The 18,155-nt window shown below is 46.5% G+C and overlaps 1 protein-coding gene across 1 annotated transcript in view; it reads left to right on the top strand.

Annotated features, from left to right (window-relative positions):
• Nucleotides 1–11,733, top strand: part of Foxk2 (forkhead box K2) — a 49,107-nt gene extending 37,374 nt beyond the window's left edge. The window contains exons 5-9 of the mRNA XM_034505884.2: nucleotides 229–422; nucleotides 1,087–1,262; nucleotides 2,537–2,833; nucleotides 3,438–3,647; nucleotides 8,644–11,733. Coding sequence (XP_034361775.1) covers nucleotides 229–422; nucleotides 1,087–1,262; nucleotides 2,537–2,833; nucleotides 3,438–3,647; nucleotides 8,644–8,840 — 1,074 coding nt within the window. The 3' untranslated portion in view covers nucleotides 8,841–11,733. The remainder of the gene's footprint in view (nucleotides 1–228; nucleotides 423–1,086; nucleotides 1,263–2,536; nucleotides 2,834–3,437; nucleotides 3,648–8,643) is intronic.
• The last annotated feature ends 6,422 nt before the right edge of the window (nucleotides 11,734–18,155 follow it).

Here is an 18,155-nt window from a genome sequence, read left to right as displayed (position 1 = left end):
CATGCCCAGGTTCCCCTCCCTACCCGAGATTCCCTGAGTTGTGGCCACGAAGGCTCCAACCCAGAGCAGTCTGATTGTCAGCGGATCAACAGGGAGGGATGGGTATTGAGGCCTCACTGCTGTGTTTGCAGTTGAGCACCTAGGTTTCTGCTTCACAGGACACTAAGGCTCGGGCATATCTTCATTTCTCAACAAAATGAATTCTACGTATTTTTTTATGTTTCATAGAATTCAATTCGCCACAATCTCTCTCTGAACCGTTATTTCATCAAAGTGCCGCGTTCCCAGGAAGAACCAGGCAAAGGCTCCTTCTGGAGGATAGATCCTGCCTCCGAGAGCAAGCTGGTAGAGCAGGCTTTTAGGAAAAGACGGCCTAGGGGCGTGCCTTGCTTTAGAACCCCCCTGGGACCTCTCTCCTCTAGGTAAGGACACAGGAGCCAGAGCCTGCACTCACTGTCAGTAATGCCACCTCAGCATGTTGGCAGAGAGTTCTTCCAAAAAAGAAGATCTGCGGATGCCCATACTGGTGTTGGGATGGGGAACTGGGAAAGGTTGGTTGTACTTGTACTGCTTGCTGTTTCCTTGAACTTAATGCATATCTTAGAATAATTAGACTCCAGTAGGAAGGTCATGGCACCACGTGGTGGTAGTTTTCATTTCTTTTGGTAGGTGAACAGTTCTTTAAAGTGACTTTCAGTTTTGTAAACTCAAGACTTCTCATTTGCCCGAGTTTAGAGCCCGATGCTTCACATTCATTAGGAATGTTTTTAACCTAAAAGAAATGAGTTTAGTAGGAGCCTTAGTCCCACAGTCTGCTCACTGCCAGCTACTGCTGCCTGGCTGCATAGACACTGCTCTGAGAAGGTAGCAGCCTTCTCATGGAACCCAGCAGCCCGTGGCCTGTATGACATAGCACTGGTACTGTCCCTGGGTCTACAGCTCAGTCTGTGAGTACAGAGAAAGTCAGACACACAGACCTGCACTCAGTTGGCAGGAGACAGAAGCCCTCCTTTATAAAGATTAAATGGACACATCCTTTTTAGGTCATCACTGTAACAATCCCACTGTCTTCTTTTGGTGACCCAGGAGTGCCCCAGCTTCTCCCAACCATGCCGGAGTGCTGTCTGCTCACTCCAGTGGCGCCCAGACCCCCGAGAGCCTGTCAAGGGAAGGCTCCCCAGCCCCCTTGGAGCCTGAGCCTGGAGCCTCACAGCCCAAACTTGCTGTCATCCAGGAGGCGAGGTTTGCCCAAAGTGCACCAGGTGAGACCACAGGAGAAGAGGTGGCAAAGGGGCTTGGGTGGGGCCAGACGGATGCCTGCATCTGGCACTGAAGTAGCAGTAGAGCCTCGAGAAGCTTTGGACCTGCCAATTGGCACTTTGTACCTGAGTGTTATGTGGAAGGAAGGTTTTGGAAAAAGGGGTGGCACTGGGATTGTTTTTTTTTTTTTTTTTTTTTTTTTTTTTTTTTTTAATCAGCATGCAAGTATGGTAGTGTGTGACCACTATGACAGCACCAAGAGGCCGAGGCAAGGGTTGTTGTGAGGTTAAGGCCAGCCTGGCATATAGTGGAACCCTGTTCCTAAAAACAAAGCTAAAAAGAATTCATATTTTTCAACTGCTTCCTTTAAATTAAAAAAAAAAAAAAAAAAAAAGCCCTTTCCCCACCAAAAGAAGTTACACAAACTAGGCCCTGATTGGAACAAAAATGTATCCATTTAGTGAGTAGATGAATATTTACAGTTTAGTTGCAGAGCTACAACATGGAATAAAATGCATACCTTGGTAAAGTTAGAGGATGGGCATTTTGACCTCTAGGCTCAATGGCCCAGAGAGACCCTGCCTGCCAGCTGTTTGCAGCTGCTGATGCCACTGCTGAAAGACAAAGGCAGTGGCTCTGCATCCCTGGGTCTGCTTCTGCTTTTGTGCCTCTGTCCTACCAGAGTGACAGTGTTGGTTCTGGGCGCACATGGCAGGTCTTTAGGCCCTCGTATGGGCCATATCCTTGAAGGAGGACTCATGGAAAGAAGCAGAAATCAGAAAAGAGTTCGCTGGATAGGGGTCTTCTAGGGAGGGGAAGGGGATGGCATCTGAAATGTAAATAAAATATCCAATAAAAAAATAAATGAAAAAAAAGAGTTCGCAGTTTTTAGTAATTAGATATGGAAACTGAGTGTCTCTGTTAAGATACTACATCTGAGCAGAAGAGATTGCTCAGTGGTTAAGAGCATTCCCTGCTCTTGCAGTGGTCCTGAGTTCAGGTTCAGTTTCTAGTACCCACATTGTGGTTCAGTTCTCAAGGATTCTATGCTGTCTTCAAACTTCTGTGTGCACTGACACAAAAGTAAGCAAAACACTTAAGCAGGTAAAAAAAATAAATCTTGGAAAAATTTAGTAAAACGATATTACATGTCTCTCCTTAGTAATGGTCTGTATTTTAAAGTCCATGTTCATGTTAGTAAGAGCTTACTTAGTGTGGGAACTGTCAGATGAAGGGGCCGTGCACGCTCAACACTGCTCATGTTGTCTCCCAACAGGGTCACCTCTCTCTAGTCAGCCCGTCTTAATCACCGTCCAGCGGCAGCTACCCCCGGCCATTAAGCCTGTCACCTACACTGTTGCAACCCCAGTGACCACCCCCACCTCTCAGCCACCTGTTGTGCAGACGGTCCATGTTGTCCATCAGATACCAGCAGTGTCCGTCACCAGTGTGGCTGGACTGGCCCCAGCAAACACATACACAGTTGCTGGACAAGCTGTGGTCACTCAGGCTGCGGTGCTGGCTCCTCCTAAGGCTGAACCGCAAGAGAATGGCGACCACAGAGAAGTCAGAGGTGAGCACGGAAAAGCCTTGTGTTAGCTTCTCATTCCTGACTCACCCAAGACCATGGGAGCCTTTGTTCTGGCTGTTGTAATGTGTTCCTCGGGGGTTGTTGCTTTGTTCTGCCTGTTGTAATGTGTTCCTCGGGGGTTGTTGTTGTTTCTTTGCTGCCTTTTTGGGGTTAGCAGTGCTGGAAATTAAGCCTGGCTCGACATAAATCCTAGAGAAGCCCTGTATCACCAGGCTACACCCCAACCCAGTGTTATGTGGTTTTAAAGATTTTACTTTTGTTTTTGTTTTTCAATTTGTGTGTGTGTGTCTGTCTGTCTGTCTGTCTGTCTTAACCATTGAGGCGTCTCTACTCCATTACTTGGTTTTAAACATTTTTTTGCAATGCTGTCTGTCAAACCCAGGGCCGTGTACATGCTAGGCCACTGCTCTTCCACTCCTCTACTGAGCTATGTCCCCCCACCTCCGCCCAGCCTTTTAGATACACGGTTTCACGACTGCCTTATTGTGATCTTGTCTTGGATACTCATGTTGGGATGTTGGGATTCGGCATTGTGCCAGCCTTGTTTTTAAAACTGCTAAATCTCTCCCTTTTCTTTTGATTTCAGTGAAAGTAGAACCTGTCCCTGCAATTAGCCCAGCCACACTGGGCGCTGCTAGCCGGATCATCCAGACATCACAGGGCACCCCTGTTCAGACAGTCACCATAGTGCAGCAGGCGCCTTTAGGTCAACACCAGCTTCCAATAAAAACTGTAACGCAGAACGGAACTCACGTGGTACCAATGCCTACAGCAGTGCACAGCCAGGTGAACAATGGTAAGCAGCATCTGCGCTCCTGATGGCCCTCACTGGCACTCTGGGGCTGCGACTGGGAGCATAACTATGAGACTCCTAACTCATAGATGGGGCTTCCATGTTTGCTTCTGTCCTGACTTGGCAGTTTTGAAGCCCTGGACAGTGCAGTGGTGCTGGGGAGTTGGCCATGGGCCTTCCACATGAGTAGGGCCACAGCCCCTTAATTTGTAGAGAGTTTTCTATCTTCGTTCTTTCGTTCATTTATGTTTATGGGTACACACCACATGCATCCAGTGCCCATGTAGGCCAGAAGAGGGCATCAGACCCCTGGACTGCAGGTGCAGGCAGCTGCCACGTGGGTTCTGGGATTGAGCGTGGTTCTTCTATAAGAGCAGCAGTGTTCGTAACCACTGAGCTATTTCCCAGTCTCTCCCCCAGAAATTTTACAACATTCCAGATAGATAGGTATGCAGATAGGTACCTTCTTTGTCTCTGTGACAAAATCCCTAACAGGAAGCAATTTCATGAAGGAAGGATTTACTGTGGCTTAGAGTTTGAGGATGTAATCCTCCATGGAGCTCCAGGTAGCCAGCCACATTGTATCTACTGGTGCAAGCAGAGAGAGATGAACGCTGGTGCATAGGTTTATCTTCCTAACTCAGTAGGAATAAAAACTGTGAGTGTGAAGGTCAAAGGACACCTTTGTTGAGTTGGTTCTCTCCTCCGCCTTCATGTGGGTTCTCCGGATCAAAGTCAGGTTGTCACAAGTAGACAGCAAGCACCTTTATCTGCTGAGGCACTTTATGCTGACCCATAAAGACAAAATCAACTGCATACTAATAAGATGTATGTGCTTAGTTACTTTTACATAAAGAATTAAATCTTGTCTTAATATTTGATAGTGTAGGACTTAGAGCAGCTTCACAGTTTTCAGAGTTGCTATGTTCTTTCTTGAAAAGCTGGGGCTGAAGATATTATTGAATGAACAGCACTTGCTCTTCCTCTAGAGGCCGTGAGTTCAGTTCCCAGCAGTGGGAACCAGACTTGGGTCCTCTGGAAGTGGACCAGCACTCTGTGATTGTGGCTCACCTGTAGCTCAGTCAGAGCTGGGATCGTTGGGCTGGTGCTTCTTTACAAGAGTACAAGAGTACCTTACGGCTGGTGCGGTTCTGTGACTGCCTGCTGCCTGGCATGTTCCAGGGATTTACTCTCAGCCTCCTAGGTAGTTGCAGCTATAGTATGTAACACCATGCCGAGCTATAGAAGCTCCAGGCCAGGTGAGAGACTTTCTCAAAATGAAAGTGGAGAAGAGACGAGGGAAGACATCCAGTGATGGTCCACACACATGGGCATGCCCATCTACCCTCGTTTGTACCCCTGCTTACCCTAATTCAAGTTGTTGTATTGACAAACCCGATGTGCCCTCCTGGTACCAAAAGCTCTTACCCGAGGTCAGCACTTCTTCCTGAGGGTAGCTGTGTCAGTATTGACACTCACAACATCCGTGTGGTGGGAAAGACTAGGTGACTGGTACCTGGGACTTTGCATCTTCTTAGGGGATATGAGGTTCTCAGCCCACCTTCTCATGGCTCATGCTCAGGGTCAGGTCTGCACAGCCCTTACATAGATACACCTACTCAGTTCATGGCCTTCCTCCCTTCCTCTTCCTCCCTCTCAGTGTCTGTCTGACTCTGGTCCCTGAGTGCGGGGTAAAGGTCCACACCTGAGCCCGGTGTTGAGCACTTCAAGATGAAGAACTAGAGTTCCCTGCTCCATCCCGGAAGCAGCACGTCTCCATGCGGAGAGGGTCACTCCATAAAGGCTGGCCCAGATGTCTGACACCTGATATTTATGTCTACGAGAACTCAGCTGTCTGAGTCTCTGGCTACTTGTTGTCCAGCCTGTGTGCTCTGTACCTCCTCTGGGCTGTGCTTGTACACCCTGCTGCTCTCTCTGGCTGGGTTGAAGAATGTACCATTAGTCTGTCATGGTTTTCAGAATTACTAATTATAACTTAAGACTTGTGAGTTAGAGAACTAACTGACTCCACATCAGGCTGGACATCAGTCTTGGTCCATTTGTGTTACTGTAAGAGTATCTCACACTAGGGAGGTCATAATTAGTGAAAAAGTTACTGTCTCTTAAGGTTGTTGGCCTGGTCAATATCAAGGCACCATCTACTTTGAAAACCTTCCTGCTGGTGTGGCAGAAAGCAGGGTCCCTCATAATGACTCTAATCTACTGTGAGAACAGTCTTCATGCTGAAGCCATTGCAGTGACACTGTGTCCTGAGTTGGTGCTCTGTCGACACTTCCCAGACACATGTATTTGAAGGTATATATCTTCTTCCAGTTAGATTTCTGTCGTCACAGGAGGAGGGCATGCAGTGAGGACTGCACAGCAGCTCTTGCTCTCAGCAGTACTCCCAGCTTCATAGCCTTGGCCTGGGGTGGGGTGTTGAGAACCGCTCTGCCCCACATTTGGGGGCCAAAATGTCGGGGACCACTCTATCAATGTTGGAACCGGCACTGCCAAAAGTCTTGGGGGCTAAATTGTTAGAGCCCACACTACCCCAAGCTGCTCTAGTCCACGGGTCGGGGTTCAGCAAGAAAGAGTGTGAGGACGGATGTGAAGAATGAAGACCAGACAGAGTGTGATTCAATCCCGTTTATTCTTCAGTCTCTCTTCTTCTCTCCAAGTCCCTAGTTCCTAGTACCAAGTCTCAGGTCCTGGGCATTGGCACCAAAGTCTCAAGTCCTAATCCTAGTTCTAAGTTGCTAGTCTCTTTCCCAGTTCCAAGTTACCTGCCTCAAGTCTCAAGTCCTCTTTCAGGTGTCTAATCCTAGTTGCCTGTCTCGAGTCTCAAGTGCCTACTCTCAAGTGTCTAATAATTTCTTCTGTCTGCTTCTCACCTTTTATATGTCTCACTTCTATGCCATGCCTTTAAGTCACGCCCTTAGGTCTTATCTCTAAATCACAGCTTTAAGTCTCACACACCCAAGGAAAAATCCTGGGTATATAAAACAAGATGTTATCAGCATGTGCTCAGCTGTTGTAGGCTGTTGTAAACAAGTCTCTTGTCAGGGTATATGGCTCAAGATGGCTGCAAGGATGATAGCCGCCTTCTGTCGGCTCCCCACAGTGGGGGGAGGCTCTCCTGCCTATGTTTCTCACAGCTCAGAGTGGGCGGGCAGGACCTGTGTGGGAGCCATCTGTAGCAGAAGTGCACACACGAGCTGAGGGAGAATACCACAGCAAGAGGCTGTGGATTGAGATTTGAGTTTCAAGATAAGCTGGAGATAGCCTGGGCCTAAGGATGCCTAGACCACTTGCCCAGACCCTGAATGATTAGGCATGGCCACGCTCGGCATCAGCCACGTCTCGGGAGCTGAGAAGGGTAGCTAGTGCCTTCTCCATAGCTGCTCGATGACATGCCTGCCACTGACAGTTGGATATCCCCTTCCTAGATTTTAACATGTTTTCCTAAGTCCTCATGGCAACTCATGCTGCGTGTACAGTGGGGTAGGGATGTGACAGAGCTTGCCTCGCATACACAAGACCCTGGGTTCTATCCTCCAGCCTTTAAAAAGTAATGAAAACAGTTAGGCTGAGTGTGGGACAAAGCAGGGTCTTTTCCTTCATGGTATGTTCATGCTGTGCTTATGTTTACTGGTGCCTGTGAGTTACAGGGCTCTGCTCTAAAGAATGGAACTTGTCGACTTGGGCTGGAGGACAGGGGTCTTTCCCTTTATACGCAGTGAGCTGGTGTGACGAAGCCAGTGTGTTCTTTCTGGGTTGTTCAGCTTGAGCCTTGTCCCCCTGTGACGTGATGACTTACATATATCAGGAATACCACCACCTGCAACAAGGATAGCTAAAGCTTGGAAGAACAGTAACAACCTCCCATTGGCACCTGTATTCTGGAGCTATCCAGAGTAACAGCCAGCGGGGCTTAACGTACGTGAATATATGCAGCTAGGAGAAAAGAGACCGTGCAGGTTGTGGTGGCACATGCTGGTAATACATGTAGGAGGATCACAACTTGAGAAGAATAGACCTAAAGCTGTTCATTGAGGTGTGACAGACAGACCTTCCGGACAGGAGAGAGGATTGCTGCAGTAGGAGGGCCGAGTGGAAACAGGACTCGTCCTCACTGAGAGTCCTCAGGCTTGTTCCTCAGTTAATGTGGTGAGAGGCCCATCTAGGTTGGCAGGTAATTTGCTTTGCTCAGTGTTTATCTTACATAAACAATAGCTTTGACAGAAACCCTCAGGATCATTGTGGTGATAGTTAGATTCCTAACTAGTTAACAGGTAATAGTGGTTCCCTCAGACAAGCTGACTGTGAGACTGCCCACTGTATGGAAGTCAGCCTTGAGAATGTCAGGGCTGGGTGTGCTGTTGCACCCTTTTAATTCTGGCACTCTGGAGGCGGGGGTGGGGTGAATTCCAGAGCCACATAGTGAGCCATAGTCCTTTTAAAAATTAAAAGGAAGGGGTGGGTGAGATGTGGGTATCTATCTCCTAGACGCCCCCCACAAAGAAAACCCAACATTTATTGTGTGTGTGGGGGGGTCATACACATGAAGGTCAAGAGAGTAACTTGTGGGTCAGTTTTTTCCTTTCACCATGTGTGTTCTGAGTATAGAATTCAAGTTCTCAGGCTTGGGTGGCAAGTTCTAAGCTATCTTCCTAGTGTAAGCATGTCTTCTTTGTAGACGACATATGCTTTAGATAATGTCTTGAACAGTTGAGAAATGGCTCTCAAACCAGAACAGCCTTACTTCTTATTTGGAGGGAACAGTTCTCCATCCTCCCAGTGAACAGAAGCCTCCTTGCCCTGAGTGGCTTGTGCTTTTTGTAGAAGCTACAGAGTTCTTTGTACTGATGGGAATTGGCTTCCTCTGCTCAGGAACCTCTGGCTTTGTCCCTGTAGGGCTCTCCCTGGGGTTCGGTGTAAGGCTCAGAGGGTGTGGTGTTTGCAGTAGCATGGGTTCTGATTCACTGTGTCCCTTCAGCAGTGGCAAGTCCTCTCCATATGTTGGCCACCCATGCATCAGCATCGGCATCCCTGCCCACGAAGCGCCAGAATGGTGACCAGGCAGAGCAGCCGGAGCTCAAACGAGTTAAAGCAGAAGATGGCGAGAGCATCGTCATTGCCCTGAGCGTGGATGCACCACCAGCAGCCGTGAGAGAAAAGGCGGTCCAGAACTAGCTGCGGGAGACCTTTTCTTCAGACATCAACTTTGTGGTGCCAAAAGGAGATGCTGCCTCTCACTGAAGCAGGGAGCACATCCTCAGTGGGTAAAGGGCCCTGCGGTTGGACTTCACCTCTCAGCACTGAAAACATGAACCCAGGTGGCCTTAAAACTCCTTAATTTAAAGACATCTTACACTTGAACAGACCCACAACAGCAACCCTGGTTCCAGAGGTGGTGTCTCCGACAGAGCACTCGCTGGGCTGTCGTCTGTGGGCTCAGCTTTTACTACAAGCAAGAACTCCAGGTCCCAAAGGACTGAGTCTCCTGTGAGGACCCAGCACCTGCTACAAGTGGATCTCGCTGGCTTTCCTTTAGGGGACAGAGCCACAGCCACCTGCTGCCCTCATGGGAACTGCTGGCTGTGGCTGAGAGACAAGACAGTATTTTGTTGTCCACATGTGGAATTAGAATACTTGGGGATGTCCTTTCTTTACTAAGTAATGGGGTCTTTGACATTTCATATCACTCCATTTCTACTCTGGAAATTTTAGATTCATTTGGGGGAAAGAGCGTCATTCTGTTTGTTTCTGTGGTTTGATTTTAGCCCGTGGGATGGTTTGCTCTAGTCTGTCCTGCCTGTGTATGGGTGGCTCTCCCTTAGGACACTGACCTGCCCATTTCCGTTTAGAGCAGTTACCTGATGAATTTGACCTACCTTGTGCCATTGTAGAGGGTGGGTGGGCTGAGGCTGCATGGACCCATGAGGCCAGGGGTCATTGGGACAAGAGACTCTGGGAGCCTTCTAGCCTTCAGGCTGCACGTACCTGCTGTAACTTGCGGGTTTTGTTGTCTGTTTCTTTATGTAGACTTTGTCCTTGGCGTAATTTCCCACTCTAGTAAAACAAGTCTCCTACATATTGTGTATGCTTAAAGCAAAAGATCCTCCCTCCCTCCGTGGGAAACAGATCCAGGCCTCTATCACGCCTTTTTTGACCAAGGTCATAAATCTCTCCCAGAACCTGGGGAATCTTAGGGGTCAGCTCTGGCTTCTGACTGGTTATCTACATGGCACACTCATAGCAAGAGCTGTTAGAGAGATGTTGCCAGTTAACTTGAGGGTCTTGGAAGTAAGACCCTGTGGCCAAGAATCAAGCACCCAGGCCATTTTCTGATTCTCAAGAGGTTTCTCTGGCTTTTCAGAAAGAAGTCCCACACTAATCCTTGCTTATGTCATAGAGTGAGTAAAACTAAGAGGCGAGGGTGACGGGGTGGGAGGCCAGCAGCCCGGCCCACACTCAGGATCACCGCTCACCTTTCCCGAGCATTCTGGACTTAGAGCTGAGCAACAGGCAGAGGGCGTTAGCCTCATTGTGAGTTTTTTTCCTAATGTCATCATCATAACGTTATTTATTTAAATGTAGTTATTTTGGTATTTAATTTTTTTTTAAGAGAGGGGGGGAAACCCTGTATTTTCCTGGTAGAATGAAATGGCTCAGAATGGTATATTTAGGCAATTTAAAACATTATTTACATAAAGACCAAATATGATAAGTCTGTTCTAAGTATTGCTTCACCCACAGTACGGAGCTGTCACAATGTTACTGCAGATGATGCGTGTTGATGTGGAGTTACTGCACACAGCTGGGTTTATATAACTCAGCCTCTTAAACAATAAAGGTGAGACATCATGTGAGTGAGAACGCATGTGCCCACAGCAGTTTGCCTCCGCCATCGTTTTGCAGGTAACCTCGGAATATCTATTTCGTCAAGGTTTGCAGTGTGCAGAGTACTTTAAAGAACTTTGGGTGTATTGTGCCCAGCATGTGCGTCCAGACTATGGGCCTCAGTTAACATGGTGCGCTGGCAGGAGGCCACCCTAGTCACGGGTGGCTCAGGTAACCACCAGCTGGACATACTGTGTATCTGGAGACGTGTGTGTAGCATGCTCGACCAGGGCTTGTTCCCTGTGTGAGTGAGGTCTGCACTCATTACCTCTGGGCCCCAAGCAGACCTTACGGGTCTGCAGGGATTTCTTTTGGGGATCATAGAAAAAAAATAAAGATGGAAGGAGAATTTTCTTTTTCTCTAAGGCCACCTTGTCAGTCTCGAGTGGGTGAAGTGTGCCGACGGGTACACACTCATCTCTTCTCCTTGCTGCTGTATCGGCCTTGCTGCTGCTTTGGAACACAGGAATGTAAAGCTGCCGGAGAGAGCAGCCGCAGAAGCTGAACTGTAGATTAACTGAGTACTAAACCCAGGTTTCTTCCCAGTGTTTAAGACACTGCTTTAGTTTTATGTTCATCTGAGTTCCCAGAAGCCCCTCCACACACCAGAGCTGGGTTCATGGGCTTTAGCCCTCAACAGATATCTGATGTGGGGACATATGATCCTGACACAAGTAGCTTGCAGCAGTTCCCAGGTCCACTGCAGCACCACTGTTGAATGCTTAAGGAGTCTTTCTTTGACCTTTACCAAACTTGTGAGCTCCCTCAGGGACTGGATAACTTCAGCAGCGTTGGCTTGAACCACACAGAACACAAAGGGAAATTTACCTGTGTCCTGGATACAGTGCATTCCAGAATGTGTGTGTGGCATAACTTTGTATAGCTGTCCCCACACTGCAGAATGTGTTCACAGACAGCAGCCGGTCTCCATAAACACCCCACCCCACTTCCTTGTCCTCTGCTGGGGGCCTGGTCACAGAGTAGCTGTAGTAGTTCAGAAGGGTGGGGAACATCAGGACTTGGGTTTTCTATGCTGTGTGATACAAGGAGAGAAGCGACAATCGTGAAGTCCAAGCATCTGCGGTTCCAGAGTAAGCAGAGTGCTGATCTGTGTGCAAAGATTTGGAATTTTTAAAAAGTACCAAGTTCCTGAAATTCAATAAAATATTTTTATTAATTTTAATTGAATACAGAGTATCATTGTCTTCTGATAAGCAGATACATCTATCTTACTTTTTAGCCTGTGCTGGGGAGACTGGACCAGGAACACAGATGGGCAGCAGCACAGGCTCCCTCAGAGCTGAGGGCACAGGGTACAGTCAGCTGTGTGGCATCTTACTGACATTCATTGTTAGAGTTAAGAAAAGTGTTCTACGTTGATTGTCTGTCCCCACACACCCAGTGCTTGCCCTGTGACCTAGGATAATGAAAAGGTGTACAGGCAGACGTCCTCTGTAACCCTCAACTGCTGCTGTCCCAGCTGCTGTCCCAGGCCGCCCACACAACCAATAATAAATACATGGGAATGGCAGGTTGGGGAGGCGTGTCCAAAGCCAGGAGCACTTACACAGTGGCCTGGCCTGAGAAAGCAAGCATTCCATATAGGCAGCAATAGGAACTGCCCACAGTGCTCCTGCAAGCAGTGGCATTGGGAACACTGAAGACATGGAAGGACATGGGCAAGGAATTGGGAAGGTTAGTTGGTAAATGTTTGTCTTGCATGTGTGAATACTGTTTGGTCCCACTGTATGTGTGGTAAACCTGTAATCCTGGTAGTCAGAAGGTAGAGGCAGGAGAATCAGATTCAAGGTCATCTTTGCCTACACAGCAAGTTTGAAGCCAGTCTGAGCTACATGAGACCGGCTCTTAAAGAAAAGATGGGACTGGGACACTGGCTGGCTGGTGGGTCTGATTGTTAGGACCCGAGTTGAGCCTGTTGTAGCATAGGGAGGCTAAGATGTGAACCTTTTCACAGACAGAAAGAATGCCAAAGAGACAGAATCTGGAAGTACCGGAATGCAGAGGGAGGTAGAAATTCCCTGTAATACTGTGCCCCATATTTGTCTGCAGATGTCATGGCAAAATTGACCTGAAAGAACTGAATTGTCTGAGCAATGCATGCAGGGTGTGACCCAAGTAGTTCAGAAAAGGCGGGAGAACTCCCACACGCAAACATGAAGTCTGCTCAGCGGTGGTGCTTGCCAAGGTAAAACTCACTAAGCAAACGGCCAAAGGAAGCCCAACCTAAGGACGGCTATCAACTCCAGTGGGACCCAAATGTAGGTAAAACAGATGCCATTAGATTAAAATCAGCTATGCTTCCTGAAGCTGAGCAAATGCTCTTTAAATCCATCAACAGGTTACAGATCTTAGACATAAACTGCTCAGGGGTTAGAGCATTTGGAAATGAAAGTAAGCTTCAGGGACATGTATGTTCCTTGGTTCCCTGCAAAAGGAGGAAGACGGAGTTAGCTTAGAAGAAAAGTGAGTGCGTGTGCTTGGGCCATGGGTAGAGGCTATACCCATTGTAGCTCCACGGAAGACAAGTTATCTTAGATCCATGAAGGGAGGGGACACAGCAAAACTGGAGACTTTAAAGGCCTAAAGAACAAGCAAAACAAGGTGTTCTTGGAAAGCAAAGGCAGAGTTCTGCCCAGCTGCTTACACCTGCTAAGGAAGTCCTTGTTCATTCATTTGATGGATTATCACACATAACATGTAAAGGCCGGGAATTTTAAACCTTCAGGAATGAAAAAAATATTGAGCTATTTGAGCAAATAAACTAATTTTCTCATGTTTTAAAAATGTCGTCTTCTAACTTGCCTCCTTATTGAAGTCATTCAAAGCAAAATTTGCAATTTGACTTTCAGAATTCTCATTGTTAAATTAGAACATTAATGTTGATTAATGTTCTATGAAGGAAGCAGAGTTTTGAAATAGTAAAATTCATACTGGAAAGCTAGCTTTTTATACTCTACTATTTAATTGTTAACCTAGTAAACAGCTCAAAGTCCACAGGTGAGTTTTTATTTTTCCTTTAAACAATTCAGAAAAATGCAGAAAAGAAAGTAGGGAGGGAAACAAACTTCATATACAGTACTCTTGGTAATGAGTAGCATAGTTGGCCTGAGATACCAGTTACAGAGGCAGGGCCGTCAGTACAGCTTACTGGATACCAGTTACAGAGGCAGGGCTGTCAGTACAGCTTACTGGTAGAGTATTTTCCTAGTACATGCAAAGCCCCAGCTTCAGTTTCTTGTGAATAGAAAAAAAGGAGAGAGAAGAAAAAGCAGATCAAAGGACATGACTTCTAGGTATGGTGGAGAAGTTTCTGTAGAGAAAAGGAAGAGCACAGGTAGAGGTATGAACAGGAACATCTGGGAGAATCCTGAATGGACATGGCCAGGCTCGGCTGGGCTGGGAGGACGGGAAGAAGGGGGAGAGGGAACCAGGTCCTGCAGCTAGGAGGCCAAAGATATAAAAGGGAAAAATAAACAGAGTGTCTGGATTAAATAGGGGAGAAAGGCCTCTGGGGGTGGGGTGGGGGAGGAAGAGCAGCCCAGCCCTAGCCTATGGGCTGAAGAGTTCAGGATAGAGGGTGTGGCATGCCAGCTACACCCTGTAAGAGGTAGAGACTGAGGGATGTTGGGAGAACCTGGTGGCCAGATCTCATTTGATGTGTGAAATAGGCACCTTAGACCTTTGTTCCAGGTTTGAAACTTTAAGACCTAGCACTACAAAAGCTTTTTTTTTTTTTTTAAAAAACATCTAGGATATAGTTCAGTGATAGAGTCCCTTCCTAGAATGCAAAAGGCCCTGGGTTAAATTCCCAGCACAAAACTTTCAAAAACTGCAGAGAACATGGTAGCACATATTTGGTTGTTGGGTGGTTTGTGATTCTTGTACAGAAAGCCAGTGTGATGCCAGCTGAGCCATAGGGCTGGGCTTTCTTGGCGAGATGGCTCAGCAAGTAAAGGGGATTCCTGCCCAAACCGTAAAAGTTCAATCACCAAGATCACATGGTAGAAAGAAGAGAACCAACTCCTGCAAGTTGCCCTTTAATCATGACACATGCCAAACATGGTCTGACTTGATTTAAAAACAAACAAACAAAACCCTAACCTGTTTGTGGTTCAATGATGGCCCACTGGCTCATGTATTTGAATGCTTGGTCCACAGATGTTGGAACTGAGTGGCAAAGATTAGGAGATGCATAACTGGGTGTAGACCCTGAGTTGTCCCTCCAGCTCCTTGTACCTCTTGCATATGGATGTGAGCACTCAGCTGCTGCTCCAGTGCCTGCTGCCATGCTCCCCATGACGGTCATGGGCTCAAACCCTCTACACACTGTAAGCCTCCCATAAACTATTTTGTATGTTTGCTTTTCCACAGGACTGAGGTTCATTTCCTAGCACCCTCATGGTGGCTAACAACCACCTGTAACACCAATGCCAGGAGATCTAATGCCCTCTTCTGGACTCTGCAGGCACTGTACACAAATGCATATGCATATAGGAAGACAAAATACATTAAATCTTTTTAAAAAGAAAACAAATACATTAAACCTTTAAAAAAAGAAAATAGATATAATCATTTTTATTGGATATTTTATTTATTTACATTCCAAATGTTACCCCCTTTCCCAGTTTCCCCTCTGGAGACCCCCATTCCATCCTCCCTCCCAGATACAATCATTTCTGTAAGCACAAAAAAAAAAAAATTGGACAAAGTTCAGTATTCCTAGTGGCATGCATGTGCCCTTCAAGTCTCCAAATCCTCAGTGTACCCCAGTTTCCTTCCATGCTACCTGATCCCTACAAGTGGAGTTACATACAGCTGTGATCTGCCAAGTGGGTGCTGGGGATTGAACCTGGGCCCTCTGTTAGAGCAGCCAGTGCTCTTAACTGTGAGCCATCACTCCAGCCTGAGTCAGTTGTTTTTTCTAGAGTAGTGCTTTGGGTTAGCAGGAAAACAATGAAGTGATAAGTGACAACTGGGATTTTTTTGTTTTTATTTTTGAGACAGGCAGGCCATTCACTTCCCCAAGATTACAAAGTGCCTACTATGCCTGTAATCCTTTGTACAGCACTAGGACTTGAACTCAGTGTCTTGTGTGTGTATGCTAGCCATTCAACTAACTCAACCCTATCTCTAGCCCCAAACCAGGAAGAACTTTTAAGAGTAAGAGAGCCCAGCAGTCGTACATTCTTGTGATCTCGGTATTCCGAAAACCAAGTCAGACTGCTGAAAGTGCAAGGCCAGGTTAAGCTAGAGACCAATAGCCTGTCTCAAAAGACCAGGTGGCTAAGAAGGAAGGCGGGCATGGTGGTGCACACCTGTAGTTCAGCACTCAGGAGTCAAAGGCAGGAGAATCTGTTATTGAAGGTCAACCTGTGCTACATGAGACAATGAGTCAGAACAGTAAAAATTAAAAAAGCTAAACAGTTAAGAAATAAACACCTAAATCTATTTGACGCAAAGTCTTATAAAACAGGTACAGAAAGTGATAAGCACTTAAGTCACAGATGACTAGCATGTTCAGATAATCCAACCTGTTTACACCAAAATCTTACTCTTCAAAGACTGGAAATGGGCTGCGCTAAGAGCAGAGCCTGTGATCCCAGGAAAGGCAAGAGGGAATATTGGTTTTGAGGCTGGACTACATAGGAAGACTGCGTCAATAAATAAAATTTTTAAAAATGTGTCTGTTCATAGTCTGGTCCTTGAGGTTTAAACAAGTGAGCGAGCACTGAAGCTAACACCTCCTCTGGAGCCCTGTGTGGTGCACACACCTTTAATCCCATTAACTCCAACACGCCATAGGCACAGGCTGAAGGTTCTCAGTTGGATATCAGCTTGGTCTACACAGCAAGTTCCAGGACAGCTTGCCATAAATAATAAAAACAAACAAATGTGTAAATAATGTATAAATAACTGAAAACCTTCTGACCCAGCAATTACAGATCCTTTATTACAAAAATAAAAAAAATCGCCAAGGTTTTAAGTCTCTGTGCACAAGTATTCCCATCTTAACATTGGTTATGCAGTAAACAGTGCAGATATCTGTGTGCAGTAAACAGTGCAGATGTCTGTGTGCAGTAAACAGTGCAGATGTCTGTGTGCAGTAAACAGTGCAGATGTCTGTGTGCAGCTGCAGTTCTTCTTTTTTTGTTTTTGTTTTGTTTTTGTTTTTCAAGACAGGGTTTCTCTGTGTAGCCCTGGCTGTCCTGGAACTCACTCTGTAGACCAGGCTGGCCTCAAACTCAGAAATCCGCCTGCCTCTGCCTCCCAAGTGCTGGGATTAAAGGCGTTCGCCACCACCGCCTGGCCCCAGTATTTCTAAGTTAGAACTTCTTTTCTTTCCTTTTTTTTTTTTTTTTTTTTTTTAAACAGCTTTTGTAATGTGAAGGCTCAAGGAATTCATGGCCATCTTTAGTCTCATAATAGTTTAAGCCCAACCTGGGCTACATAAGACCATGTTCTCAAAAAAAAAAAAAAAAAAAAAAAAAAAAAAAAAAGCACCCAATTAAAATTATTATATCAAGGTCTAGGGTCTTTTCTGGTGGTCGAAGTATGGGGCAATTCTACAACATTCTATTTCTCTGTTTCTATTTTTGAAGGACCTTTAATTCCAGCACTCAGGAGGCAGGGTAGGGTGGAGGATCTCTTGAGTCTGAAGGTAGCCTCATCTACATAGGGAGTTCCAGGACAGCAAGAGTTACACAGAAAACCTGTCTTAAAAAAACAAAAACAAAACAAAAAGCCCTACTTTTTTTTTTTTAAATTATTAAGTACTTTCCAATCCATGTTGATGAGAAAAACTCTGGCAGAATACCAGTTCCAAAATGTCAAAGTCCATCATCAAATGTCTCTTACAGGCGACTGTAAGAGATGGACTGTACTATGACTATGACCTCCAGGCTACAAACCATGCTTCCATTTAGAGGTATCCTTTGCCTGCAGAAAGAAAACATTAAACAAGAACCTTTGGTCCTACAGAGATATTGGCCAAAAGGGCAGGAGGAATGACCAAAGATACACCCAGGGCCAGTGTCACATATGGTGAGGTTCACTTAGCATGTGAGCCTGTGGTTTCTGAGGTGAATGAAGGGGAACGACTTGGCAGTTGCAGGGGAAAAGGTGGTATTTTATCTTGCAAGGCAGAAACAAACTGCAGTTTTTGCACATCCATGGGAGAAATAGCCAATCAGGAGCTTCTGGAATCCCTGGAAGGGCATTCACAGTTGTGTCCCTTTTTGGGTCAGGCCCACACAGCAGTAGATGTTTGAAAACACTGTCTGCTGATCCCTGAAAACCCACAGAGCCCGGCAGTCCACCACTTTTTGTCTTTACCCAGAGACAAGCTCAAGTCTGGGGAGCAAGCAGTTCTAGGATCTCCTTTTAACACTTACCCTGCCACCCATGGGGAGCAACATGTACTCACTGTCCCTACAGAAGTAGGAGGAGCCTGGAAGATCCCCTGTAAGGTTCGTCAAAGCTGATACCAACTTCAGATGTTGAGGGAGCCCTACCTCCCACCCCTCAGTTCTGAAGCATCTGAAGCACCAATTCACACTGTGGGAAGACCCACTCTTCTGTACGGAT

This window comes from Arvicanthis niloticus, chromosome 6 (genome assembly GCF_011762505.2).
Source record: "Arvicanthis niloticus isolate mArvNil1 chromosome 6, mArvNil1.pat.X, whole genome shotgun sequence".
NCBI lineage: Eukaryota > Metazoa > Chordata > Mammalia > Rodentia > Muridae > Arvicanthis > Arvicanthis niloticus.
The sequence above is the reverse complement of the archived record's forward strand: the minus strand, read 5'-3'. Positions and strand labels throughout refer to the sequence as shown.